Source organism: Podarcis raffonei, chromosome 3 (assembly GCF_027172205.1).
Source record: "Podarcis raffonei isolate rPodRaf1 chromosome 3, rPodRaf1.pri, whole genome shotgun sequence".
NCBI classification, from domain to species: Eukaryota; Metazoa; Chordata; class Lepidosauria; order Squamata; family Lacertidae; genus Podarcis; species Podarcis raffonei.
This window is the reverse complement of record NC_070604.1, coordinates 120,552,250-120,563,867: the sequence shown is the minus strand read 5'-3', so window position 1 is coordinate 120,563,867 and position 11,618 is coordinate 120,552,250. Positions and strand designations below refer to the sequence as shown.

General features: G+C 47.0%; 1 protein-coding gene across 2 annotated transcripts; it reads right to left on the bottom strand.

The window, feature by feature from the left end:
- Positions 1-623: 623 nt before the first annotated feature.
- Positions 624-10,688, bottom strand: DNAJC27 (DnaJ heat shock protein family (Hsp40) member C27). Of its 2 annotated transcripts, none has more exons than XM_053383785.1 (7): positions 10,493-10,688; positions 7,855-7,937; positions 6,549-6,618; positions 5,913-6,077; positions 5,581-5,703; positions 4,483-4,643; positions 624-3,607 (listed from the first exon to the last, which is right to left on the bottom strand). In XM_053383785.1, the coding sequence occupies exons 1-7, from the start codon at positions 10,559-10,561 to the stop codon at positions 3,475-3,477; spliced, it is 804 nt and encodes a 267-aa protein (XP_053239760.1). In that variant the 5' UTR covers positions 10,562-10,688; the 3' UTR covers positions 624-3,474. The 2 variants fall into 2 exon arrangements, with proteins under 2 accessions (XP_053239760.1, XP_053239759.1); XM_053383784.1 differs by having other exon boundaries at positions 10,484-10,687.
- Between the last annotated feature and the right edge of the window lie 930 nt (positions 10,689-11,618).

The following is an 11,618-nucleotide window of genomic DNA, read 5'->3' as shown; positions in this document are numbered from 1 at the left end:
TGTCACATAGAGGAGGGAGAAAGGTTGTTTTCTGCTGCTCCAGAGAAGCGGACACGGAGCAATGGATCCAAACTACAAGAAAGAAGATTCCACCTAAACATTAGGAAGAACTTCCTGACAGTAAGAGCTGTTTGACAGTGGAATTTGCTGCCAAGGAGTGTGGTGGAGTCTCCTTCTTTGGAGGTCTTTAAGCAGAGGCTTGACAACCATATGTCAGGAGTGCTCTGATGGTGTTTCCTGCTTGGCAGGGGGTTGGACTCGATGGCCCTTGTGGTCTCTTCCAACTCTATGATTCTATGATTCTAAGAACCAAACATCTTGTCCATATCCTCGAGCCTTACTAACTGAAATGGGGGCAGCACTCGCAGGTAACGGAGAGTCACACGAATAAAGCTCTGGGACTGTCATGCCCAGCAACAGAGCCACTCATGAATTAGGGCTGAGGTAGGGGTTGAACCTGCAAATGTCTAGGGTCTAAATCCAACCAGACCAATTTACCAAACTGGACTGGCTCAACAGCACTTCGCCAAACCCCAATCAAGCTGCTTTTGTACCTCTTCCATCATACAAGGGTCTCAAAAAGGCAGTAATGCACATGTTCGATAACAAAAGCATCAGGTAAGTGTGTTTTAAATCCAATTTAATTTTGTAAAAAAATAATACATAAACTTCAAAAGAAGAAATGTTTTCTATGCAAGAACATGCAGGTGTCTGGCGTTCCAACATCTTCCGTCAGCTCACAGTAAGCTGATCCACACCTTAGGATGTATGGTGAGAGAGGCTGAGTGTAAGTAAATACCAAATAAATACAGTGCATTCAAATCCGTTTATCACACAAGGCAGGCTGAGAATGGGGTGGGTGGAGAGTAGGAACTGTTTCTGAAAAGCAGGAAATGCTTTGAAAGGGATCCTTGCCTTTATGGCTTGGAGTTAAAGTCACCCTGCATTTACCTTTTTCCACTTTCAGAAGAAAAGCCTGCACTGGGAGGGAATTTTACAGAGAAATCGGTCACAAGGTCATAATCGCTGGAAGGTTCTTGGGCAGATGCAAAGAGGGAGCACACATTTGCTCCATGTCCCAGGCTTGTTCCATTTCCCTGCTCATCCAAAGAGGCTGCGCAAGTGAGGATTCAACAGAGATCATGCAAAGTTGAACCATACAAGCACCCCATAAATAATGCCTTCACTAGCAAACAGGGTACCTCCCATATGCCCCACTTAGCATGCCAGCATCACATCAAAAGTACAGGAAGCTGCTGCCCATTCTCAGGGGCAGGATCTGACCCGGATAAATCTCAGTGGCATTATTGGGTGCTCTGATCTCTTCATGTTGCACTCTGGTTCTGATGGGATGGGATTTTGCCACCATAGCAGAACAGTTTCGTTACAGAGCAAGACCTCCCAACAAAGCCTTTCCTTGTGATGGGACAGCTGCTTGCAGATTCAATAGCCTTGTTAAACGAACACGTAAAGGCTCTGCACCCAAAATGAGGGGGGGGGGGGATGATGATGCAAGAATGAAACCAAAGGGGTAAAAAAAAATCTGCCTTAGAAAGCTTAAAATATATATATATAATTCACATTAGGAAAGATTACGGCGGATTTCCCCCACCTCCACCCTGGTTTAGTTTCATGCCTGCTGGGCTGCCCCAATTGTCAGACCTGAAGTAGAAATAAGAGAGTAGCCAGTATAGATCTACAGTCTCCTAAAATACAAAGGTACCCTTTTTCTGTGGGGCAGCCCTGCACTTACAGCAGCCTGATGAGGGGGACATAGCTCATGGCAGAACACTTGCTTGGCATGCTGAACGATTGCAGGTTCAATCCGTGGCATTTCTAGGTAGTGAAGGGAATGCCCCTTGTCTGAAACCCTGGAGAGCAGCTGCTACTGAGTGTGTCCAACACTGAGCTGGCTGGGCCAACGGTCTGACTGAGTACAAGGCAGCTTCCTGTGGTGCCAAGCCTGCTCTGGTTTGCACAGCCATCTTTGTCGGGGACCACACCAACTGCTGAGGGCTTGCAGTACCTTCCACATGTAGAAAAGCCTGCCCTGGAGATGGGAGTTCACAAGGCCAAAAGCTCAACAGGAGAACAAAATGGCAGGGGGAATGAAGGCAGATCTCAGTCACGCAACACCGTGGGCAGAAAACAAAGGCAAGAAAGTGCAATCGCAAGGGTATACAGCAAAAACCTTAAGTTCACAGGGAATTTATATCACAAGGCATTTACAATGGTTGTTAAGACTGAGCTTCACGGGCAATTGGAGGGGAAGAAACTACAGTGGGGTTCATACAAGTCTGCAAGCTGAAAACCATTGCCCAAGGCTTAAAGTGCACATGTGAATCAATATATATCTATACAAACATTGCAGGGGAGGGCATCATTTTTGGCTGGGGGTGTGTGTGTGCAAATCTCTCCCTCCATTATCTGATCAAATGCTAAACAGTTTGCACTGAAGGCAGGCAAGAAATGCCAAGCGGTACAGTCCTGCAGTTCTCGCTCATCTCCAACTATGACCCAAAGGTAATCTGTGAGAAAGCTTCCTTTTCCCATGGTTGACACTCCAGGAAGCAGGGCTGTAGAGAGATAATCTCAGAGTCTTTCCCAGTTGGAACATTTCGGTGCTCCCTAGATAATTTTCTGAAAAGTGGCCTCGTGTGACACCTGTAGGTGCAAATGTCACTTTATGAGTCAGGCAAAGGGATGCAAAAACCACAGAGCCTCAGAGTGAATCCTGCTATCCCCTGTCCCTCACAAGCACATTTTCCAGTTAATCTTCCCTGCCAGACAAACACATTGCCTTAGGAGACTGGAAGAAGGGAAAAGAACAGAGGCCATGAGCAAAAGGGGATGATCATATCTCCATCCTCTTTACTCCTCCACTTCCAGTTATGTTTTTCAGGTGTTCTAGATAGCATGGATGGGGCAGCCGACCTCCTAAGCCACCCCTCCCTGTGCTCTGGTCTGAGTGGCTGGATGCTATGTGAGGTGACCACCTTATACAGCTATGACCATGGGCAAGGGAGGGCAGGGAACCACAGCTCATTTACTGAGGACCATTCGAAACGAACAGGACACATAGCCAGGCATAGGGTGAGGAGGAGAAAAGGCTGGACTTAAAAGCACCAAGTTTGGGATAACCAAGTACAGAGGAGCAGCTCTTTAAACAAAGAATAAATATTTTTTAGAGTCAACTCAATCAAAAGCCAGCTTCCCTGCAGAGGAAAGTACAGCTACGGATGCATTCAGATGGATTTGGCAACCCACCACAGATGGACGAGCTGGTTGCAACAGTGCAGGAGACAGTTCTGGATGGTTGAGGTGCATGAAGGGAAACTGTAGTGGTTCCCTCTGGTTCTTGCTCCTACCATCCATGCTCAAAGGCAACACTTGAGGTCTCTCATTTGGACTGGAGAAGGGCAGCCCTCTCAAAAGGGATCAGATGTCCTTGGGAGAAGCTGCTTCCTCCCTTTCTCACTTGATGTTTTTAAGCAAGGCAGTCCGTGCATTGACCACAGCTTTGAAGGCGTCCTCGCTGCCAGGAGCCATGCACTTATCTGGGTGGAGAAGCACCGCCAGCTTCCGGTAGGCCTTGTTCACCTCATCCCTGGAGGGCAAGACAGGCATTCATTAAGAGCGGCCACCACAAGCACAAGCGTAATAAGCTCCCAAAGTTATAGCTTCGCCCAAGGGCCCCTTCCCATTCTCTGTCTTCCAAATTCTCCCTTGCTGGCTTCTACAGAAACTCCAGCGGGCGCAGAATGCTGCAGCAAGGCTCCTCACAGGGTCCCTGCCATGGGAGCATATTCACCCAGTGCTTTTCCAGCTGCACTGGCTCCCGGTGGAGTACAGGGGCAGATTTAAGGTGCTGGTCTTGACCTTTAAAGCCCTTCACGGCCTAGGACCCTCGTACCTATGGGACCACCTCTCCCAGTATGCCCCGTGGAGGACCTTAAGGTCCATAAATAGCAACACCCTAGAGGTCCTGGGCCCTAAGGAAGTTACATTAGCTTCAACCAGAGCCAGGGCCTTTTCAACACTGGCTCTGGCCTGGTGGAATGCTCTGCCTCATGAGACCAGGGCCCTGCAGGATCTGATTTCTTTCCGCAGGGCCTGTAAGACAGAGTTGTTCCGCCTGGCCTTTGGCTTGAAATCAACTTGATCCCCTCCCCCTCTTTCTTTTTTCCTTTCTCCTTCTGTGATGGAACTCCTATTTAGGGACTTCCCTGGCTTTTTTCTGGCCCACGTAGAACAAGTCTGGATGAAGATTTGACGTTTTCATCCCTAAAAAGTTTTTGATTTGAGTTTCTACTGAAATGAGGCTGCATCTTAAATGTTGTATTTTAATCTTGTTTTTAAGTTGTATTTTAATCAATTGTTTTTATATCTGGTGTTAGCCGCCCTGAGCCCGGTCCTGGCTGGGGAGGGTGGGGTATAAATAAAATTTATTATTATTACACCAGCAGGGATTGCCTCCATTACCTGGTGGCCCCTGGCTTGACACCCAGCATGTCCCAGCTGTCCTTGCTGCTGCGGATTCTTCGGATGGTGTCCGCTTGCTCCTTGGTGAAACTGACGCTCATGCTGGCCATGGGCCGCTTTCCCCCATTGTCACACAAATCAACGATGGCAGAGTAGAACGTCTACAAGCACACAGAAGGAACAGGTAGCAAAGTTTTGTATGTGCCTGACAATCCCTATTTCATTAATGAAACCAAACCTCAGGTCCTTCAGCTACCTCATATCAAGAAACCTGAGAAAGGGAGAACAGCTATAGATTTTGTGGGGAAGACCAAGACTCTTAAACCTACCACCTGCCATCTCTGCTGCTGCTTCTTCCTCAGCCAGTTCCTTTTTTTATCTGAAGGTGTCAGAACAGCCACTGCATGGCTCTCTGGAAGTTGCAGTGACCTTCAGACCATTCTTTGGGGTTTTCAGTTCCCCCACATCAATGGCCACTTAGCCACCCCACAGTCAAAAGGGGTTGTCTTCACCTATAATCTGCCAGACCACTGTTCCTTGTCTGTCTTGACTCCAAATCCACAAGGCCTTCCACAGTCAGCAGGGCCAGTCTCTTGTAGTACTAGCTCCTATTGTTTTACTTATTTAAAAGCGAAGGGCTGCTCATTTGAAAGTCATTGAAAACAGATGGCAACAAAATGGAATTCAAGCAATTAAGTCATTCCCTACATTTTGACATGGGACAGGGAAAATCTATTTGAGAGAAGGAAAGTGGGTGTGTAGGGTGTGAATCCCCAGAGAAGGAGAATTGCAGAAGCAGCTCTAAAAATGAAAAAGTGGTGATGTGCTCAGCAGGTGCACTGTGATCAGATTCAAATAAATGTAGAAAGGACCCTGAGGGTCATTTAGCCCAACCCCCTGCAATGCAGGAATAAGCCAAACAAATTGTTTGGGGCATACAACTTCACCTTTAAGGGTAACTCTCTTGATATAATTCTTTTACAAAATGTTATTTATTTCATTTGTTGCATTTATTGGAAACCTTACAGAGCAAAGACCATTGGAAGCCAAGGAAAAGGGCTGGATGAGGGCTTCTCGGTTTGACATAGTTGGTTTTACCTGGAACATCTCGTTGATTCCTTCTCCAGTCTGAGCAGAAGTCTCAAAATAAAGGAAGCCTCTGCTCTCTGCCCACAGCCGCCCCTCACTTTCGTCCACAGAACGGTGCTTGGTACAATCAACCTGAAACACAGGTGGGTGGGAGGAAGCATGATCCTGGCTCACAGCTACTGACCTAGCCTCCAACCTTTTTAAAATCCAGTAATTCACACACTGGTAAAGTCTTCAAACTACATACTGTTCTCTGATTTGTGAGTGGGGGCAGCCTCTGCAAGAGCCCAGGGTTACAAGCAAGATTTTCTACACCTTAGCCTCCTCTTGGGAATGGTTACCTTGTTGGCACAAACTACAAAGACAATATTCTCCATGTTTCCGTGTGGTCCAAGTTCCTGCTTCATCTCCGCGAGCCACGAGTCGAGGGCATCAAATGACTCCTTCAGCCCAACATCATACACCAGGATTACGCCCTGCGTGTCCTTGTAAAACTCATTGCGTACCTAACATAGCACAGAAACAAACAAACAACTGGATATTTGGGAGCAAGAGGGAAAAGAAAGAGAACGGAAAGAGAATGGCTTGGAATCTCTGGATCAGTTTCCCTTTACATGTGTGCCACTTTTCAATTGATCTGACATCATCTGTGCAGGCAGAAAGGAGCTGCTGTTGGACTGACCAGCAATCTTAGCAGATTAACTGCATCAGGACAGGCCATTATGGCTATGTACAAATTTGTTACTTTTCAGCTCTCATATAGTTACTAAGACTTAAATTAAATATCCTACAGTTACAATGACCGTAAGCCAAAATGCCCAGACAATCTATAAATGTTAAATGCAAATTAGTCAAAGCCCTCCAGCTCATGTGAAGGTATGAATTAGGTCACATTTTTCACCATGGAGCAATTTAGCTTGCCAGGACCAGAAGTCTATGGATTTATGTCCTAAACAGAAAGCTGCCACCTCGCTTACCTCATAGAAGAAGGGGTGTCCAGCCATGTCAAAAATATTCACTTTGATTTCCCGATCCCGAACCTGCACTCTGAAATAAAGAGGAACACAGCCATAAGGGGCAAGTGCACACACTCCAGAGACCCTTCTTTCCCAGACCAAGTTCAACTTTTCTACAACACGGGTATTAGGCAAGCATCGCAACGCGACTGTTGAGCACAGATGAGTTTTGGTGTGATCATTTAGGGCTCAGTAAAACGCTGCTGGGCTAATCTGCAAAGAAAAAGTGTAACTGGATAAATGACCAGTGAAGGGTGACCCACAGGCATCCAGATTACATACAAGTGATGACCATTTTAAGGTAAAGGGACCCCTGACCATTAGGTCCACTCATGGCCGACTCTGGGGTTGCGGCGCTCATCTCGCTTTATTGGCCGAGGGAGCCAGCGTACAGCTTCCGGGTCATGTGGCCAGCATGACTAAGCCGCTTCTGGCAAACCAGAGCAGCGCACGGAAACCCCGTTTACCTTCCCGCCGGAGCGGTACCTATTTATCTACTTGCACTTTGAGGTGCTTTCGAACTGCTAGGTTGGCAGGAGCAGGGACCGAACAACGGGAGCTCACCCCGTCACAGGGATTCGAACCGCCAACCTTCTGATCGACAAGTCCTAGGCTCTGTGGTTTAACCCACAGCGGCACCCACATCCCCCACAGCGCCACCCACATCCCAGAGCGCCACCCACATCCCGATGACCATTTTAGGCACACCCAATTGACGTGCAGTCACTGACGCACAGGTCCTTTAGGACCAAGAAGAGGGCAGAATGGGGGCGGAATATAACGAGGCAGGAATATAACCAAGAAGAGGGCAGAATGGGGGCGGAATATAACGAGGCAGGGTGTTGGCTGTAACGAGTGCTAATATGGCTAATAAAAATACTAGGAGATAAAAATACTAGGAGATATGTGCACTCCGTCAACATGTGCAGGGAGCAGGAATGGACCCCCGTGCAAAATGCTTGTACTCTCCTTTCAATGAAGATTTTACTAGCTAACAAGGGATTGATCAGAGATGTAAAATCTGCTCCACTGGGATGTGCCCCACTTGCATGCAAAATATAACACACAATGAGATGCCCACATACACCTGTAGTTTCCCAGTAGCAATCTCCATTAATATTATAGCAACAAAATGTTGAATGATTGAAGTAAGTGAAAAATAAAAGCATGATTTCCCATCTTTCTGTTTCACACACACAATGCCTTGGTTCTTAGTTTCAGGATCTGCTGTGTCAAGTGTTCTCTATTGTGAATGCAGGCTACTCACTTGGTGACACCATAATCGATGCCAATTGTTGCAAGGTACTTGGGCACAAACCTCTTCTCACAGTATCGCTTTATAATGCAGCTCTAAAATGCAAAAGAATGGAGATTGTTACGCAATTGGCTGAGCTGTCTATTCAACCCACTGTATTCCGTATTTCGCCAGGTTAAGTGCAAAGCACGTCTTTTTAAAACACATATCTGTATGTGCATGTGCATGACTGGCAAATTTGATTCAATATAAGCTATTTTAAATTTTGTTTTCAACTTAAAAAGCAAAAGGGCAGTTGAAACAACCACACTTCAGTTTGATTAAACCAGGAAGCTTCTAATTAACCATAGTTTCCTATTTCATCTGAACCAGTAAACTGTGGCTAATTATAAGCTTCCTAATTTGGTTATGAATTGCAGTAAAAGGAAGGAGCAAAGAGGCTATACGAGCAGGCAAAAAGTCAAGCATATCTTGCTTTAATAAGTCATGATATGAATGGTTTAGAATATATGTTTTCTATTTTAAAACACCTACAATTTACATTTTCCAAAAAAACTGAGAGGATAAGTTCCCAAGTTACTGTATTACTGTTTAAACATGCTGCAATCACTCTGTATTAACTTAATAGGCAAAACAAAAACAAGAAACAGGGGTCTGCCCCTGAAATTATCATTATCAACAACAACAATGGAAGCAAAACTTCCCAAACTCGTTAAATGTCAGTGTTTGTAGAGGGGAAATGGGTGACCTATTATATTTCTACTGTTTGTGGATGAAATCCAATGGATTCTATTCCCCAGCGGCACTCAACTAAAACCAACTCAAAGAGGAATGGGTGGCCCTGTAATCATTTTCAAATGAAATGAGAAAAGATAACGATGTGTGTGTCCCCTGGTTGGATAAAACGGTGAGGGTCCGACACAAAAAGCAAAGCAGGAAACGGGTCCTCCACACGCCCCTCTCACCTAATCTACCTCGCAGGGTTGTTGTGAGCATGGGCGGTAATCAGAACCACGTTATGCTGCCTAAATTGAGTCCCTCGGAGGAAAGTCAGTATATAAACATTAGCATATATATATATTTATATGTATATTTGAGTTATGTTTGAGTGTGTGTAGACACACACACACACACACACACACACAACAACAACAACAACCTTGATGGCAGAAAGTGAGGAGGAATTAAAGAACCTTTTAATGAGGGTAAAAAGGAAAGCACAAAATATGGTCTGAAGCTCAACATCAAAAAAACGAAGATCATGGCCACTGGTCCCATCACCTCCTGGCAAATAGAAGGGGAAGAAATGGAGGCAGTGAGAGATTTTACTTTCTTGGGCTCCATGATCACTGCAGATGGTGACAGCAGTCACAAAATTAAAAGACGCCTGCTTCTTGGGAGAAAAGCAATGACAAACCTAGACAGCATCTGAAAAAGTAGAGACATCACCTTGCCAACAAAGGTCCGTATAGTAAAAGCTATGGACTTCTCAGTAGTGATGTACGGAAGTGAGAGCTGGACCATCAAGAAGGCTGATCGCCCAAGAATTGATGCTTTTGAATTCTGTTGCTGGAGGAGACTCTTGAGAGTTCCATGGACTGCAAGAAGATCAAACCTCTCCATTCTGAAGGAAATCAGCCCTGAGTGCTCACTGGAAGGACAGATCCTGAAGCTGAGGCTCCAAGACTTTGGCCACCTCATGAGAAGAGAAGACTCCCTGGAAAAGACCCTGATGTTGGGAAAGATGGAGGGCACAAGGAGAAGGGGACGACAGAGGACGAGATGGTGGGACAGTGTTCTCGAAGAGACCAGCATGAGTTTGAGCAAACTGCGGGAGGCAGTGGAAGACAGGAGTGCCTGGCGTGCTCTGGTCCATGCGGCCATGAAGAGTCGGACATGACTAAATGACTAAACAACAACAAATACATAATCGTGTCTGCACAGGTGTTGAAAATCGCAGGCGCCCGCGCAATCCAGCCCACAGAGGGATCTCCGTGGGACCAATCCGGCACAGGCAAGATAAACCTTGCTGACCCTGGTATAGCATGTACATAGCCTAATATTGCCACTGAATGGGCAGAGCACTGGGTAGAAAAAGGGTCTCTGTCAGCAAGGGGAATGCTGACAAGGAAACAGGCTACCAGCATGAGTTTGACCAAACTGCGGGAGGCAGTGGAAGACAGGAGTGCCTGGTGTGCTCTGGTCCAGGGGGTCACGAAGAGGCGGACACGACTAAACAACAACCACACACACACACACACACACACACACACACTATACCAGGCACCCCCAAACTCGACCCTCCAGCTTTTTTGGGACTACAGCTCCCATCATCCCTGACCACTGGTCCTGTTTGCTAGGGATGATGGGAGTTGTAGTCCCAAAAAACGTCTGAAGGGCTGAGTTTGGGGATGCCTGCAATATACATATATGCAAATATAACTCAACAGATAAGGATTACAGATAAAGATTGCTCCTGCCCTCCCAGAAGCCTTTGCGCTTGGCCAAAGAATCAGCGCCCCATCCCACGCTAACGCCCAACTGCCATAACGGTCAAAACGGCCGGGGGCGACTGACTGGTTGCGCGCCTTGTCACTCCCCGTCCCGCCAGCCAATAAGGCGCCTTCCTCCCCGCTCTTACCTTGCCCACCTCCGCGTTGCCCATGGAGATCACTTTGATCCTCAGCGCCTTCCGCGGCTCTTTCCGCTTCGCCTCCATCTCGCGAAGGACGCGGGCTGGACTCGCCGGGGCTCAAGGGGGCCCCTCGCCGGCCCAGGCGCCCGCCGCCGCCGCCGCCCCGCTCCCCATGGCCCGCTCGACTACAGCGCCGACGCGGCTGCTTAGGACCCGGCCGACGCCTCGCGAGATTTCGCGAGCTTTGCGAGAGCGGGCCGAGAAGCCGCCGCGCTACGCGAGAGCTGGGGAATCTCGCGAGAATGAACCAAAGTGGCTACCCGCCCGCCTCTTCCCCACAGTCCTGTTGATTCAGAGGAGAAGGCAGGCGCGCTTAGGGCTGCGTTGGGAAGCTTTGTCCCTTTTCTTTTCTTACTATTGGTTGATTTATTACAGTCCTATTGATATATATTATAGTCCTATTGATGTATACTGTACAGTCCTTCACCTGACGATTACAGGGCAGTTCATGTAAAATTACAAAATGAGAACACAAAATGCATAATAAAAACAGAAACAGACTGATAACCCCCCTCCTGGCTTCACACAATCACATTTAAAATGCCTGGTTGAATATTAGAATTATTATTATTATTATTATTATTATTATTATTTATACCCTGCCCATCTGGCTGGGCTTCCCCAGCCACTGGGCAGCTTCCAACAAAATATTAAAATACAGTAATGCATCAAACATTAAAAGCTTCCTTAAAAGAGGCACCTATATAATAAAACAACAACAACAACAACTTTATTACTTGCACCCCACCCATCTCACTGGAAGGACAGATTGTGAAGCTGAGGCTCCAGTACTTTGGCCACCTCATGAGAAGAGAAGACTCCCTGGAGAAGACCCTGATGTTGGGAAGGAGGGCACAAGGAGAAGGGGGTGACAGAGGACGAGATGGTTGGATAGTGTTTTCGAGGTTACCAGCATGAGTTTGACCAAACTGCGGGAGGCAGTGGAGGACAGAGGTGCCTGGCGTGCTCTGGTCCATGGGGTCACGAAGAGTCGGACACGACTAAACAACAACAACATCTCACTGGGTTGCCACCTGCTCAAGGGGGCTTCCAGCATATACAGAAACACAATAAAACATTA